Source organism: Herpailurus yagouaroundi, unplaced genomic scaffold (assembly GCF_014898765.1).
Source record: "Herpailurus yagouaroundi ecotype Mexico unplaced genomic scaffold, PumYag 77, whole genome shotgun sequence".
Classification (NCBI taxonomy): domain Eukaryota; kingdom Metazoa; phylum Chordata; class Mammalia; order Carnivora; family Felidae; genus Herpailurus; species Herpailurus yagouaroundi.
In genome coordinates, this window is record NW_024412388.1 from 18997844 (window position 1) to 19015178 (window position 17335).

The following is a 17335-nucleotide window of genomic DNA, read 5'->3' on the forward strand; positions in this document are numbered from 1 at the left end:
TACTGAATAAATATTTGCTGAACGAAATAATACTTTGAGTATTCTCAGGGAATAAAGGTAAGCTTTTTGGCCTAAGGGTTTCCTTGGCTTTATGCACAAAATTGGGTGAAGCCACCAGCCCTGGGTTCACAAGGTTGCAGTGTCGCCACTCACCCCTACTTACAACCTCAGGAAAGTCTCTTAACTTTCTCTGGCCCTCAGAGTCCACACCTACAGCAAGCGGCCTCTGAGGGCCTTTCCCATGCTGAAATGATGTGATTCTCTTGTTGTTGTTAATCAAGGTCTGAGTGCTTTGCCTCATTTGGCCGGAGCTGAGGGGGTTCACAGAGAAGGGGATGGGTATACACATCCAGCCATGGGGCAGGTGCACTCTGGCCCTGGGGCCTGTGCCCTGCACCATGGGGAAGAAGGGTGGTCTCATACTTACCTGTCAAAAGACCAATTAGCAGACCCATAGCCATGGCCAAGCTCAGTGCCCCAATGTCCAAGAGCAACTGGTAGTTAATCCTAGAAATGACAAAGCAGAATACAGTCACATTCAGGCATCAGACTGCAGAGATCAAAAAGGACTGTCTGCATCAGTAATGATGCTGTCAGAAAGGGCTACCAGAAGAACAAACGTCCTCTCCCCTGGCAACACATTCCCCTGTCACATTCCCGCAAAGCCACACAGACATGTAAGAACGGAAGGGGGGGATTCTAAGATCCTCTTCGGCTTACTTCAATTCTCAGAACCCATGGGTGATGAACTCGATCAGGAGGCAGAAAGCCCAGGTTCATGTTCAAGGACTGTCACTAGCTGCATAATCCTAGGCAAGTCACTTAACCTTTCTGAGCCCCAGGTTTCCTCATAGGCAATTAAAGATGAGTTCTCTTTCCATCAGGGCAACGCAGAGCATAGCTTGGCTATAAGGCTCATCTCCCCTGCCCACCCCTGTTGAACATACTTCCCTGTCCTCCCTCCTTCAAGACAACCCCGAGACCTCGCTTTAAACTACTAAGTGGCCTAGCAGGACATCTATATGACCTTACAATAGAGAAACATTTCTTAAACAGAACATGCAAATGTAAAGGGAACAATGATAAATTGAACTGTATTAAAATGGAGAACTTCTGTTCATCAAAAGACACCATTAAGAAGGCAAAAGATAACCTACAAAATGCGAGATATTCATGACACATGTATGTGACAAAGGCTCTATAACCAGAATTCCTACAAATCTGTAAGAAAAAGACAGAACAGCACAACAACAACAACAACAAAAAAAAATGGGCAAAAGAACTAAAGAACTTGGAGAGACATTTCACAAAAGAAGATAATCAAATGTCCAAAAAGCATATGAAACGTGCCCTATTTAATCAGTTATCAGGGAAATTAAAATTAAAATGGTAAGTTTGAGTGGGTGGCTCAATTAAGCATCCAACTTCAGCTCAGGTCACAATCTCACGGCTCTTGAGTTCGAGCCCGACATAGGGTTGTCTGTTGTCAGCACAGAGCCTGCTTTGGATCCTCTGTCTCCTCTCTCTGTCCCTCACCCACTAGTGCTCACACACGTGTGATCTCTCTTTCTGAAAAATAAACAGTAAGAAAATAATAAGAAAATGATAAATTTGATGCCTAGGAGCACCCAGGGGGCTCAGTCGGCTGAGCATCTGACTTCTGAGCATCTGACTTCGGCCCAGGGCATGATCTCACACTTCGTGGGTTCGAGCCCTGCGTCGGGCTCTGTGCGGACAGCTCGGAGCCTGGAGCCTGCTTCGGATCCTGTGTCTCCCTCTCTCTCTGCCCCTCCCCAGCTCATGCTCTCTGTCTCTCTCTCAAAAATAAACATTAAAAAAGAAAGTAATAATAATAGATGGGGTGCCTGGGTGGCTCAGTCTGTTGAGTGCCCGACTTTGGCTCATGTCATGATCTCTTCGTTCATGGGTTCAAGCCCCACATCAGGCTCTGTGCTGACAGCTCAGAGCCTGGAGCCTGCTTTGGATTTGTGTCTCCCTTTATCTCTGCCCTTCCCTCATGTGTGCTCTCTCTCTCTCTCTCTCTCTCAAAAATAAATAAACATTTAAAAATTAAAAACATTTTTAAAATAATAATAATAAAATGAGAAAGTTTGATGCCTAGGGACACCTGGGTGGCTCAGCTGGTTAAGCGTTTGACTCTTTTTTTTTTTTTTTCAACGTTTTTATTTATTTTTGGGGCAGAGAGAGACAGAGTATGAACGGGGGAGGGGCAGAGAGAGAGGGAGACACAGAATCGGAAACAGGCTCCAGGCTCCGAGCCATCAGCCCAGAGCCTGACGCGGGGCTCGAACTCACGGAGCGCGAGATCGTGACCTGGCTGAAGCCGGACGCTTAACCAACTGCGCCACCCAGGCGCCCCATGCGTTTGACTCTTGATCTCAGCTCAGGTCTTGATCTCAGGGTTGTGAGCTCAAGCCCTGCGTCGGGCTCCACACCATGTGTGGAGCCTACTTTAAAAGAAAAAAAGAGAAGTTTGATGCCTAAATGGAGAAAATTAAAAAGAAGAAAAACATGAGGTGTTAGAGAATATATAGGGTAAGGGGAACTCTCGGGTGCCACAGGTGAAGAAAACGGCACAGACTATGGTGGAAAACTGGAAGTTTCCTCTAAAAGGGATCACGGGAATACTGTGATCCAACAATTCTGCTTGCGATCCAACAATTCTGCTTCTAGGCATTTGGTCAACAGAAGTGCATTTGTATGTTCTAAAAAAAAAAAAAAAAAAGTGCTAGAATGTTCATGGCGGCAACACTAGAATATTCGTAATAGCTCCAAACTGGAAAGAACCCAAATGCTCATCAGTAGTGGATACATAAATTGTGCTGCATTCATACAATAGAACACTGATTTTAACTGTGTTTCTTGGATTCAGTATTTGTCTACTTGGCACTCATTTATCACTGGGCCCAACTAACAGCTGAAATTGTTTACTCCTCTCTCTCCACCAGTCAGCTTTCACGGGAGTGCAAAATTCATATTATAACCCGCCCAAGCACAAACTCTAATATATGCTTTCTCTTCCTGCCCAGCCGGAGACCTCCCCCCACTCATTACCCCACCACTACAAACCCAAAGACATAGTCTCAGTTCCAGACCCTCTCTCCCTCTCTCTGCTGCCTGGTCCCTGCGTGTGATAAGGTTTTGCAGTCAGAGTTGACTCACAGAGGTGTGCTAGAGCCCGCTCACAGGGTGGGTGCACAGGCCGTGTTCTCAACCCTTCCTAAGTGTACCCGCTCAGTGACAGCCCCTTGATGGCTTGCAATTGGCCACAGAAGGGAGTATTTGTACCACTGCAGTCAGGGCTTTGTTTGTTAACCCTTTAGCAGCACCCCATTGGTCAACCGGCCTTTGTTTTCCTGTTCTTCGCTACAGGCCAGCGGTCTCCAACTGGTTTATGGGAGAATCACCTAGAGGGCTGGGTGGAAGACAGATTGCCGGGCTCCCATCGCCAGATCTCTTTAAATTTTGCGGGGTGAAGAGAGATGGGGGCGGGGGAGAGAATCTCAAGCCGGCTCTGTGCTGAGCGGGGAGCCCCACGCCGGGCTGGATCCCATGACCCCGGGATCGTGACCTGAGCCGAAATCAGGAGTTGAGCACTTAAAAGCAACAGCCACCCAGGCGCCTACCTCATCACCAGATTTCTAACCATGCAGGTCTGGGGTAGGGTAGGATTTACTGCTCTAGGAGAGCCACAGAATCACAGACTTAGGAAGCTAGAAGGGCCGGCGGCTCTGAAGTCACAGATTGGCCGCCCTGGAGCAGAATTTGGCCCACACGATGTGTCTTGACGATTTTGAATCTTTTGCCGATGCTTGGGAGTGTAGGTGCATAGCTCTGGAGTTTTGGCTTCTCTTGAAAAGTCACATCTGGGGACACTGAGCCTTGGTCCCCGCGCAGTTATGGTGGCCTGGTGCTGAGGAGCAACTTCCCACTGTTTTCCAGCCTCCCCTCGCTGCTCCCATTTTTTGACCTTATCGGCCCGGCCCCAGCAGGCACCTGAGCTTTACAGAGGGGACTCAGGGGCCCAGAGAGGGGAAAGGATTTGCTGAGTTGCACAGCTGTTAAAACAGTGGCAGACACACCATCGGAGCCCCAGTGAGGTGTCTCCCCACCTGGAGATGGGCTCCAGCCAAGTGACTTAGGGCAGATCACTACCCCACACGTATCATTTCTTGGAATATGATAATACCTCACAGGGTGGTCGTGAGGATTCCATGAGATGATGCATACGATGATTTTCGCGTAGTGAGTGCCTGGCACCTAGAAAGCTGTCAATCAACAGCGGCGATTGTTATCAGTACTATTACTGCGATCACTATATCAGTTCATCCGGAAAAACCTATCCCCGTATCATGCCCAAGTCACTTTTTCATTTTATGTGCACCATGCCTGGAAGATAGTCACGCAAGCCCCGGGAGGTGATGGCCAGGGCTCGGGTATGTGAAACTAGTCGCCGCCATCCGTTGTCTGGAGGACATAGGATCTGAGCCGAGTCCGGAGACCCACGTTCCTGCCTCACAGTGAGACCTTGGCCAAGCTCCTCCTCTCCCCAGGCCTCAGGGAGGGTTGTGCTTAGTGTTTTCTTACATGAAAGTATTACATCCTGGGGCGCCTGGGTGGCTCAGTCGGTCGAGCATCCGACTTCAGCTCATGATCTCGTGGTTCATGGGTTCGAGCCCCGCATTGGGCTCTGTGCTCACAGCTCAGAGCCTGGAATCTGCTTTGGATTCTGTATCTACCCCTCTCTCTGCCCCTCCCTCGCTTGTGCGCGCGCACTCTCTCTCTCTCTCTCTCTCTCAAAAATAATAAACATTAAAAAAATGTTTAAGAAAAAAGTATTAAATCCTTTTAACCACAAGGCGCCTGGCCTCAAGTCGCCTCCAACAACCCTAGGAGGGAATGCGCCATCAGTGTCTGCATTCATAATCAGGCAATGAGGCTTAGAGAGATCAGGTAGCGTGCCTGCTGGTACAAGGTCAGAACAAGTCCGACTGCACAACACAATCTTCCCCGAGACCCAAACCACCAGCGGCTGTAAAACAGACTCGGCTGGCTTGGCCTGATGGACCTGCTCTGTCAGGTCATCTGGGGGAGCCTCACACCTGTCTGCCTTTGCCCCGCCCCTAAGCTGTCCTTCCTGGAAAGCAGCCACGGCCTGGAGAGGTAGGGGCTCTGCAGGGTTTACTAATCCATCTGCCGACAAATATTTGCTAAGGCCTGCTGAGTGCCCGGCTCTGAACACGTGTGCCTCAGCGAAGGGCGCTGGCGGGGGGCGCGTTTCACCCCGAGCTGAATGGGGGCATGAAGGGGACGAGCCGAGTGACTCACATGGCACTCTTGGTCTGGTCGACTTGATACGTGATCAGCACGATGTGGGCGATCTCTCCGAGGAGCCCCGGCAAGCCGAAGGTGTAGTACACGCCACCGGTGTCGTGGATCCCCAGCACGTGGTTAAAATACATCTAGAACAAGCGTCACATAAGCAGATGTACGTGCAGGACTGGGACTCTCCCCCCGGGTTTTCCACAGATCCTTGGCCTCCAGGGCCACCCTAAGGGGGTAGGCATTGGGGCTCCCCTACGGAAGCGCGTCTCGGACCTGCAGGTGCCCGGGCATCACGTGGGGAGCTTGTTAGACCGCAGAGGTAGATACGGTGAGCCTGGGGCCTGAGATTCTGCATTTCTAACAAAGTTGCGGGTGATGCCAAGGCTACGGGCCCACTGACCAGCCTCTGGGAAGCAAGGGTCTAGCGCAGGCCTGATGACCCTGTGTTGTGAAAAGTCCGTCCTGTGTGTCGTAGCACGTGAAGCAGCATCCCTGGGCTCTCCCTCTAGATGCCAGGAGCATCCCCTCACAGTGTGTCAACCAAATAATGTCCGCGCATAATGTCAAGCGTCCCTGGAGGGGACGATGGTGGGTGACTGAGACCCACTGGTCTAGTCCAAACTTAACCGCCACCCCAAAGACAGCATGGCTAATGAGAAGAAAAGAATGTGACCACCCCTCCAGACTTATCCTCACCACTCCTTCCCCTCTGCTGCTTAAGCCTTCCAGAGGACCATGAGCCAACATACAAATGCAAATTAGACAGATGCAAATTAGATACAAATGCAAATTAGACAGGCCAGTTCCCTCCTGAGGATCCCCTTTGCCGTCAGAATAAAAACCCAGACTCCTCAACCTGCCCAGGGGATATACCTGAGTATCTCTCGTCTCTCAAGACTGTGGTGCCACCACACTCCCAGGTGAGCTCAATGCTTTGGTGTCTCTTCTCACCATTGAGCCTTTGAACACACTGTGCCTTCTGTCTGGAATACGTTGCCCCTCGCTTTGCCTGGCTAATATTAGTCATCTGTCAACATGTGGCTGAGACACCCTCTGCTCCAGGAGGCATTTCCTGATCCGTCCCAGGCTGGCTTAGATGGGCTTCGCAGCAGCTGCCACGTGGTTGTGTGTTCATTTGTCCATTTCCCTCACTGCCCTACAGCCCGGGAAGCAGGATCAATGTGAAAACATACACGCTGAATGAACGAACGAACGAAGGAGTGAATCATCTCTGAATCATTCCCCCAGTGACAGAGTCAAGGAAACAGGCCTAGAGGAAGCAACGGACACCCAGCCTGATGAGAACTCGTTACGCAGTTTTTGGCTGTATGCTCCTCCTCTCAGAATCGGGCCTCAGAGCAGAAGAGCTGCAAGACATTTATTCCAGTTCCAAAGGTGAAGAGCAGACTACTCACGGCTGGTCAGATCAAATTGTCGGTACGTTTTCCCCTATCTTGGATTGAAACTGCCTCCCGGAATATCCACTGTTCATCCAAGTTCAGCTTTTTAAAAATCTACTCCTTTTTCTCCTCCCAAGCCTTCAAACCCATGAAGGGTTGTTGCTCCTAAATATTTCTCTTAGAAGCGTATTAGAACAAAGTGGCTATTATGGGGTATCCGGGCATTATTAGTAACTGCTGAGTATGGAAGGAAGAAAAGTCCATCTGCTTAGAAGAACTAAACAATCAGAAGTGGACATGGCCCGGATTGGCCCAGCGTCCCTCTTCTGGCTGCTGCCCTCCCCCCCTCATTCATGTGGCTCATGGGCAGCGGCCACGTATGTATGTTACGCTCCAGCCCCCCCTACACCCCAGCCCAAGATAAGCACGCTGTCCAAGCTAAACCAAGGAGTCCCTTCTCCAGAACACTTGGGTATAGGGCCGAGAGATTCTACCTGGCTGCTTTCCCGAAGAGCAAGACTACATTCCACCATGTGGGTAGGAGAAGAAGAGGGGGAAGGAAGTCTACAGAGTGAGGTTAGAGCGGATATTCAGGAGAAGCAAAGAAAGAAGAAGCGCTGGGACTTCTTGGGCTCCTTACAACACTCCTGTCCCTGGTGTCAGCCATTCTTGGGTTCCCAGCAGCATATTCTAATATCCCCCCCATGCCTGAGCAAACCTGAGTGGATTCTGTTAGTTGCTCCCCAGATCCTAACAAATGTCCCATCCGACCTGGGTGGGTATCTCACCCAAGCTTTGAAGCCAGCCTGAGAAGGTGCCCGTGCCTGCCTAATGCAGCCCATGGCACTGCATGGCCCCACCATGCTCCCGGGGCCCTGCTGGTCTACGGCACATCAGGGTGTTGGTTGCCCAGTTCTTACCGGCAGGCACAGGGCTCCTCCGGTGGAGATCAGTCCAGCCGTAAGGCCCAGCACCATGGCAAGCCAAGGAGAGCTGATCAGATAACACGAGGCACCCACAGCCACACCTCCGGCCAGTACCGCATTGTGGACATGATTCTGCAAAGAAACAGCTCGTGGGCGAGTGAAGCGAGGCACAGAGAGGACAACATCTCGCCCAGGGTTGCTTGGTAAGCTGGTAGCAGGCAACACCGTAATATCTTCCCTGCTTCACACCCCCTCCTCTCCCTTGAGAGTCCATGACCTTCATCAATTGTCTTAATCTTACTCCACTTCTCAGGCTCAGGGGGCAGGCAACCTGACTGGGAGGCATTGAACTTCAAAGCGCATCCCAGTCACCCTCGCGCTTGTTAGTGATGTGTCTTTGGCCACCTAAGCATTCGTGCTTCAGCTTTTCCACCAGAAGAATGGAGTTTTAGCAGTACCTACGTAATACGGTTACGGTAAGATTAAATGAGTTACCACATGTACAACTCTGAGCCCAGGGCCTAGCTAGCAGGGACCGTGAGTAAAGGCTCAAGAAATATAACCCATCATTATTGCTTTTACTATTTGTATCATTATTATTGGCTATTTAGTGGTTCTGCCACTCTGTACCACTGGACCTAACGTCAGTAAGCGCGCCCTTGTGGGGCGCCTGGGTGGCTCAGTGAAGCATCCGACTCTCGATTTCGGCTCAGGTCGTGACCTTGAGGTTCACGAGTACGAATCCCATGTTGGGCTCCACGCTGCTGGTGTGGAGCCTGCTAGGGATTCTCTCTTTCCCTCTCTGTCCCCCACGCACGCACTCTCTCTCTCTCAAAAAAAAAAAAAAAAAAAAAAAAAGCTAGTCCTTGTTCCTGGGTCACATTTCGGTTATGTCCTTTGTTCCTCTAGAACAGGGTGGGTTCTTGCTACTTCCCTCTGCTCCCCTCCACTCAAACCAGGTCTTGGGAGATCTGGGCCCTGGGACCAGCTTCTGGCTTCTCTGACCTTCCGGCCACACTTGCCTCCCTAGATGTCCCCCCCTTGTCTGAGCCTAGACTCCCTGTCACCATGGGCTCCCCCAGAAGGACACTCATGCCTCTTAGTGTTTAACCTGTCATGGATGGCCACATTCTGTCCACCCCAGGCCTTGCTGTCTCTCTAGACTTTTTCCCATGTCCCCTGGCTGGTTGGCCCCATACCTGATCTTCATGGGAAACCGTTTTGTCTTTAGCTCTACCTCTTCACATGTCTCTTCCCCCCCCAAACTCACACACACAGACTCCCTGGCCACATTGGTAATAGCCAGTGATGTTTGCCACGGAGCACTTTATGAGCATGTTCTTGTAAGTCCCTCTTCACATATGAGCCAGTGTAGCTCCAAAGGTTTAAGTGGCTTAGCCAAGATCACATGGCTAAAGTAACATACTCCTTTACCTCTGATTCTATTCATTCCATTCTAGAAATTTCTTAGGGGAAGGAGAGAGACTGACCGATTCTATTCTAGCTCTTCTCTGCTGACTCTTCCTCATGGTGGCTGGCTTTAGTAACTAGCAGAAACAGGTTTCAAACTTATGTCTGTTTGATGTCAACACTGATAGATTTAATCACTCCCCGAAGACAGCCTTTGATCATTTCATGGTCTCTACACTGTAGTTCCCTTTGATAAGCCAGTGCCCTTCCCCGATGCTCCGATGCTCCGTGACACTGCAGAGAAGACTCTGTCACCCAGTGGGGCTAGCTCTGGGACAGGAAGCGTGAAGATGTGTCCAGCGTGCAAGACCCAAGTGCTCCCCAAGGGACAGCCCCCTCCTCACCATGTTGATCTTCCCTTGGGGGTGAGCCAAGGACGACACCGAGATGGCTGTCACCGCGCTGACCGCAAGAGCATAGTAGGTGTTGAACATGGCATTCTTCCTTTCGTTTGGAGAGTCCAGCAGCAGAGCAGAGTTGAAACTCGGCCAGAATATCCATAAGAAGAGGGTTCCTGGGGGCCAGAAAGGGTCACTTCCCAGAACCAGCTCTCCTACTCCAAAGCCTGAGCCTGTGGGCGCTTCCTGGAGTGGGCAAGTCTCAGCCTGGTCACTTTCTAGCTATGTGACTTTGGGCAAGTCATGTCTCCTCTGAATTCTCAGGTTGATAGGGCCCAACTAACACACTTTACAAGCAAAAAAACCTAAGGCCCAGAGAGTTGAGATCACCAACCCCCAGGCCTCCTGAGTCCGACTTGTGATGGCCCAATGCTTATTTTGAGAACGTAATGTGCCAATTTCATTTGGCCTCATAGCTGGCTGTTGGGTCACCTGCTGCCCAGCTCACTGCCTGATTTCCTCCCAGCCTCTCCCGGGAGTCAGGGTTCAGCATTTCCGCTGCAGCTTTGCAGGATACACCAGGATGACCGTCCTCTTCCCCTCCCTGTCCCTCTCTCCACTGCTGGCCTCCGCTTTCTCCACTAATCCACTTCCCTCCCTTAACTTGAGGACAAAAGGATTGGGCAAACTGATTTAAACTCAAGTACATGAGTCTTCCCTCTCCTCTGGATATTAACGAAGGGCGTTGCCCTAGAAGGGATTGTGAATCCATTCAACACCACTCAGGGAAATGAGTCATCATGGAGGGGCTCCGAGGACCCTGAGTGGGTTGGTAAAGGAGAGAGAGATTTTTCCCCAGAGCCATCTGGGAACCTCTGGCTCACTCCAGGGGTGAGACCCCCCCGCCCACCCACCCACCCCCCACCCCACCCCACCCCACCCCACCTTGTCCTCACCCAGCATGCCTAACAAACTGGAGCTCTTTGCTGTCTGATCTTTCTCCATCACTCTCTCATGCAGAGGCCTCCGGAAGCTCCAGGCCACCATCAGCCCAAAATAGGCTGCAAACACGTGGATGTGCATCATGTTGACGTGGTTGTCCTTCTGCAACAAAGGCAGTGAATGCCCACAGCCTCCGCCCATGGGCCAATCCCCGGGAGACAGTTCTGAGCTTCACCCTAAGGTGTGACTTGGGAGTCATGAGACCAGCGTTTGGCGCTTAGCCAGCCCAGCAGCTCCCCTCTCAGAGGAGACCTGGGAGTAACCATGTACTTATTCCAGGGAAATTGCTGGTTGGCCTTATCAGTAGCTCTTACATGCTTTTGGCTGGGATCCACTTAGGTGAGGCAAAAAGCCACATGGACATGCGCCCCCACTGCTTCCTACTTTTGGCAGAATTGATGGAGAGGTGAGCAATATAAATTTTGCAGCATAAAGCAGCCAGACTTCATAATGCTGAACTAAAAGTCTTTAGTAAATGCTAGACATACGCTAAGTTTGCTTTATGAACATCAAAGTTAGTCATCCTTAATAACTCACTTAGTGGACCACTCGTAAGTCCTGTCAACTGTGCCTTCAAAGAAATATCCAGAACTGGCAGAGTTTTTACCACCATGCCTCACTGGCCCCACCATCACCGCTACCCCAAATTATTGCAATAATCACCGTCCCCCTACTGACTCCTCTCCACATGGCAGCCAGCGCATGGCCATCTCTGTTCAGAATCTTCCAATGGTTCCTGTCTCGCTCAATGTCCACGTCCACGTTCTTGCTCTGACCTATAGAACCCTCTGTGACTTGCTCGCTCCCTAACCTCCCCGGCTTCACCTCCTGCTCCACTCCTGACACACTCTCACTCTTTCTCAAACCCACAGATATGCTCCCATGTCAGTCCCACTTCACGCTGGCTTTTCCAATGCCTGGAATGCCAGGTGAAAGGAGTGAGCCACCACGGGTGCAGGCAGGCAGGGGGTGCATTGTCTGGAGAGAATTTAAAACAATAATAAAAGCAATTAAAAGCCTGTCTTTTTATTATCACCACGCGCCAACAATTCTAAACAGCGTGGGCAATAAAATACTCCTGGAAGAGGCAGGCCACTCCCACCGCCCTGCCCTTGACCTGCCCTTATACGCAGACACCCACGTGGCTTGTACACTTGCTGCCTTCATGTCTCTACTCAATTTTTTTTTTTTTTTTTTTTTTTTTTTTACCCAGGGAAGCTTTCCCTGGCCACCTTGTTAACATTTTATCCCTCTTTCAACTCTTCATATCTCCTTTCCCATTTTATTTTTTCTCTGTAGTACTTAACACTCTCTAACACGCGATACCGTTTGCCTATTTGATGGTTTATTGGCAGCCTTTCCCTCTGGAATGGAAGGTCCCCAACAGTTGCATTGCCTAAAAGACGCCCGGTACGTAATAGACATGGAATAGACATGTGAAATGAACGAGTGAACGGGAAGGATACCTTCACACATTTCACTTACACATGAAAACGAAAGTCTGTGATAGTCCCTTGTAAAAACTGTGTGAGGTCCCCCAGGAATCCAGGAACCACAAGTGGGGATTGTTGGCGTGGAATACTGTACCCATTTCTCGAGTTGCCTCCACTGAAACAGCTCTGGTTGCTGCCTCTGGTTTCCTCCTGAGTCTTTCCACTCAAGAACCCAGGCTGAACTGAAGTTCCGAGGTGAAGCGGCCACCTCTCAAAATCAGTACTAAATCCTCCTGTGCACCATCTCACCTAGCGATTCAAAGCCGCAGAGAAGAGAGGAGAGGAGATGGCTTTGAAAAACTGCGGCCTTTTAAAACAATCATTACGAGGACCCTGGCAAAGCAGGCACAGGTTTACAAAGGACGGCACACAACGCGCGTTGCAGCTCTGGGAATTCACCCTTCTCTTGACTAGCCACGTGTTTACTCTGTGACCGCCTACGCTGGCTGCAGCTGATTGGCCCAGAGTAGACATGTGGCCGCGGGAGCCAATCAGATTCTATCTTACTGGACCGTGGACCTGGGACTAGCTGAGAGCAAAGAGAGCTGTTTCCTGTAGGATCCGGGCCTTAGAGGCGCATGAACAAGAGCGGTAGGAGAGATACGTGGTCTCCACCAAAGAGAAAGCTGATGTGCACAGAAGTTGGATGTACAGGGAGGAACAGAACCCAGAGATGGAGAGCGTGAACTGCCTGGGGTCTTAAAGACTCCTCAGATCCAGTTCCAGTCCTGAGACTGGCTGCCACCCCTTGCCCTTGGTGGTCCTTATGTTAAATTCCCTTCGTTTTGTGTAAAAAAGCTCCAGTGCAATTTTCTTCCTTGAAAGTAAGGGGTGGGAATTAATCCTTGTAGTAAGCAGAGAGAAGCGACAGAAAATGAAGTATGCCTGGGTGAATCCCTGAGCCCATAGTGATCTAAATAAATAAACAAGCAAATAAACGCATGAATGGAGAAGAAGAGAAAGTTCTTTCTTACAGCAGAACGGTAACTAAGGAGTGTGGAAGGGAAGAGGCAATCAGAAAAAACAATCCCCCCCGGGGGGGGGGGGCGGGGCGGCGCCTGGCTGGCTCAGTTGGTAGAGTATGTGATTCTTGATCTTGGGGTTCTAAGTATGAGCCCCACCTTGGGGTTTAGAGATTAGAGATCTCTAAATAGAGATTATTTAATACATAATTTAAGTAAACAGATTACTTAAAGTCTTTTAAAAAAAGAAAAAAAATACTGGCAATCATCGTACTGTTTCAGGCAAAAGAAAAAAATCAACATGCTAAAATCAGTGTGTGAAAAACATGATAAGAAACAGGGTATTATCTTCCCACAAGATGTTTATTAATTATAAAGGGGAAAACAGTAACTTTGCAGTGGAAGAGCCCGGCAGACATCATCTTAACAGGTGATCAGAGTTAACATCCTCAGTAATGGGACAAATTGACAGCATGTGTCTCTTGATTCTTCGCACTGAGTAGGACATAACATCGCTCCCGTGTAATTTCTGCCAAAAATGCATATTCTTCAACTAATCGTGAGGAAACACTACACAAAGCCACATTCGACAAAATAACTGGCTTAGGTGCAGTATTGGTGAGATAGTGGTGAACATAGCTGCCTTCCAAAATAAATGGCTTATAACCTCGAAATATGTCCAGTTCATGAGAGATAAAGACTGAGAAGCTGTTCCAGATCAAAGAAGTTTAAGGAGACATGAGAAGTGAATGGAAAGTGTGATCATGGACCCAAAAGAAAAAAAATACGATATTTATATATTTTTAACTTTATGTATATAAACTTTTCAAACTTTATATATAATATTATATATATTTTTATATATTTATATATTTATATAAACTAAACTTTATATATATTTTATATATATATTAAACTTTATATATATAAACTATATATTTCTATTTATATAAACTTTAAACTTTATATATATGTAAACTTTATATATATATATATATATTTACATTTTTTAAACTTGGCTGTAACAGGATGTTATTGGGAAAATTGGTGAAATTTGAATAAGATAATATTGTGTTAATGTAAATTTCCAAAGTTTGTTAATTGAACAACCGTTATGTAATAGAATGCCCTTATTTATAGGAAATATACACTGAAGTAGGGGTTAAAATGAAGTCCTATAGACAGATGGGGAGAACCGAAAATTAATAAATGGTAAGAACTTCCTATCTAAATTTCCACTCTAAACTGTTCCTTTTCCCTCCCCAAATGTCTCCAGCTCCCTTGAAAAGACCTGCCAGCAGACGCTATGCTCCTTGCTGATTACCTACCTGCCTCTTGGTCGCTGAGGATTTCAGCACCTGCCTTACAGTCTTTCTCTCCATCACTCCCCCAGGTCATCATCTTGGTCCATCCAACTCCCTCTATCTGTTCCTTGATCCTTTTTCTTCTAATATCTTTCTCCTGCATTACACTTCCGTCACCCACATCCCCTGTCAAACCTTAGACCTGTCATCACCAGCAACTGTACCGCCTCTGGTTAAAGCCATTAGGTTGCTATGTTTAAACGTTTAGCATAGACCACACTTTGGACCCCCATCTGGGCCTGTATTTTGTTTTAATCCCAGAAAACCCACCAAATGGAGGTGGTGTTCCGCACCCCCCACACCTCCTGACCCCTCCTCCCCGAAGTCCCCTCCTCGCAGCGCTGTTACTCACAATGAAGTACTTCCTTTGGATCATCCTCATGACATCAAAGGCTGTCACCTCCACCAGTGCCATCAGCACCAGCTGCACCAGGTTGGTCTTGCCTAGAACGGCACCCGCTGAAATGAGCACAGACATGGCGCTCATGGTGGCCAGCTTAATACTGGGGGAGAGAGAGAGAGATGACTGAAAAGAATCCTCTCATTCATGCATTCACTTATTCCCTCGTTCAACCAGCCTGGTGCTGTTTAAGAAGCTGAGGACGCGATAGGAGAACAAGAAGACAAGATTCCACCCACACGGGGACTGATGATGCCCCATCTAGGGTCTCCTTGGGCTCCTTCCCCCATCAGGGGGCATCAATATCTGAGAAATTGATCCACACATACTCATCCCTACTGAGGACACTCCGATTCACGGTGTAGGAATTTCTTGTAGGAATGTCGTCGTGAGTTACAGGGGCTGATTGTTCCCTCAGGGCCCCCTTCTGGGGTCTGACAACTGGGGCGCTGCTCCCCCAGCTTCTCTTCTGCCTTCATCTCGCAAAGATGCTCAATAGAGGGCGCTCTTCACCTGTTAGCCTGCCTGTCATTCAAGCACCCGCCACCCTCTCCTTGGTAGTGGAGCCTGGGTTTAGAAGTAGGACAAGCCTGGCTTCCAGTCCCAGCTGTTCCACTTGAGCAGCTCTTTAATCTCACTGAGCCTGTTCCTTCCTCTGTAAAATACGACCGATGATGATATTTATCTCATGGTAGTGCTGTGGGAATTAGAAGGAAAATTTGTGCATGTGTGTCTAGCACCATGATTGGCACAAAGGACTAACTCGGGAGTAGGAGCCTGCATTGTTAGCACTATTGCTGATTCCTTCCTTGCCTTGACAAATGAGCAAGCTCAGTGTGGGGATTCAAGAGGAGAAAACAACTTGTTTTCAAGGTACTTATGATCCAGCGGAGGAGATGGGGCTGACACTGTGAGTCTGTCCACAAAGACTATCCGTGATATCATGTGGCTAGGGGGGTGGCTCACTGGAGGGAGAGAGCAGTGTGGACTGGGTTCATCAGGGAGGGCTTCCTGGGGGAGGTGGCACTAAGCAGAACAATCCATGGTGGTTAAACCAACTCACCCTCCTCTGGGCACCTTGCTCAGAGACTCCCTCCCCTCCCTAATGCTACCACCAACCACCATCAGTACAAAATAACATAATTTGTTAAGCATTATGTATAACAGCCTTGCGACTACACCCCCTCATTTAAATTTTAATCTTCTGGCGCACCTGGATGGCTCAGTCAGGTAAGCGTCCAATTTTTTATTTCAACTCAGGTCATGATCTGTGCTGGCAGTGTGGAGCCTACTTGGGATTCTCTCTCTCCCTCTCTCTGCCCCTCCCCTACTCGCTCGCTCTCAAATAAACCTTTAAAATAAATAAGTAAATAAGTTTTAATCTTCTAAGTGGCCTTCGGTAAACAATGCTAGGGTACCAGTCAGTACCTTCACATTACAGAACAGGACACTGAGACTAGAAGAGGTGACTCTTTGGGCCATAAAGCTAGTTAACAACAAAAGTTGAGGCTCAAACCCAGCTGGCCTGGATCCAAAGCCTGTGCTCTGAAGTCTGGACACAGCCTCCTCGGCATTTGCTGCCAACATAGTGTCTTGCTTAAGGCTCAAGGACTTCAGAGGGAAGATCAGGAGAGGACCAAGGGCCTGGGAAGGAGTCTCACAGGGATCAGGAATTATTTAGAACTGGAGTTACTCAAAGTTTCACCACGACTGGCCGTGTTATGTCTTTTGGGTGAGCACTCATTTAACTGGCAAGGGCCTGATGCAAGAGGACATGTGCCAGTGGTAGGATTCCAGACCCCAGGGGCCAGTTGGCACTGGGGAGGTGTCGAGACTGGGAAGTACGGTATTTAGGAGTGCCGTCTCCAGTCCAGCCAGCTTAGGTTGGAATCCTGGCTGTGTGACCTTGGGCAAATCACTGAACCACTCTGTGCTTCTGTGTCCTCGCTTATAAGGTGGAGGCAAGGCCTATGAGGCTATTCTAAGGGTAAACTGAGTTGATATATTTCAAGCACAATAAGAGGGTTGGTTAATCGCCACTATCCTCCGGTGGAGGCCTCCTGAACCTTTCAAAATACAGCATTAAAAATATCATAACTTTCAGGGTTCTTTTTATTTTCATTTTGTTCCAGTAACCATTTACTAAGTCTTCACTACGTGAGGAAAACAAAGGACAAAGCTGAGTGGGACAGGCCCCTGCCCTGAAGGGACTGGTCATCGGTGACTCAAAGCAACTCAGTGCCAAGTCAGGCTGCACAGCGCAGGGGAGGCCGAGGGGGAAGGGGAGGGCGCTATACCGGAGGCAAGCCTGGCCCCGTCCCCTGCACCAGCCCAGCCCCTGGAAGGGTCGGGAAGAAGCTCTCTGTTCCAATCTGGGAAGTCAGTCCCAGTGGGGGTGGGGGGTGGGGGTCACAGCTGGGAGGATCCAAGCGGTCAGAGGCGGGGCAGGGGAGTTCACTCAGGCTGCAAAGGGCCTCTTCTTGTCTTCCTGGATTGAGTCAAGAACAAGTTGGTCCCTGTGGGCGGGGGACCTTAGAAGGAGCAGCCCAGAGATGCCTGGACAGTAGGTGCAGGAGGCTGAAGGTTTGTGCGACCTTAAGCCAAGGCAGCAGAAACGCCAGACCAGGGCCACCG

The 17335-nt window shown here is 49.3% G+C and overlaps 1 protein-coding gene and 1 long non-coding RNA gene across 3 annotated transcripts in view; one reads left to right on the forward strand and one right to left on the reverse strand.

Annotated features, from left to right (window-relative positions):
- The window catches only part of RHCE (Rh blood group CcEe antigens), a 37022-nt gene that overhangs the window by 8107 nt on the left and 11580 nt on the right, over positions 1 to 17335 (reverse strand). The window contains exons 3-8 of one of the 2 annotated variants that reach the window (XM_040465254.1): positions 14654 to 14804; positions 10437 to 10581; positions 9487 to 9656; positions 7667 to 7804; positions 5350 to 5483; positions 428 to 507 (exon numbers count right to left, since the gene is read on the reverse strand). In XM_040465254.1, the coding sequence (XP_040321188.1) occupies positions 428 to 507; positions 5350 to 5483; positions 7667 to 7804; positions 9487 to 9656; positions 10437 to 10581; positions 14654 to 14804 (818 nt within the window). Of the gene's footprint in view, positions 1 to 427; positions 508 to 5349; positions 5484 to 7666; positions 7805 to 9486; positions 9657 to 10436; positions 10585 to 14653; positions 14805 to 17335 lie in introns of both variants that reach the window. The other variant, XM_040465244.1, reaches the window with a different exon arrangement.
- On the forward strand, positions 8483 to 13170 carry LOC121023410 (uncharacterized). Its single transcript, XR_005787369.1, has 2 exons — positions 8483 to 9561; positions 10501 to 13170. It is a non-coding gene; the product is annotated as an uncharacterized LOC121023410 (long non-coding RNA).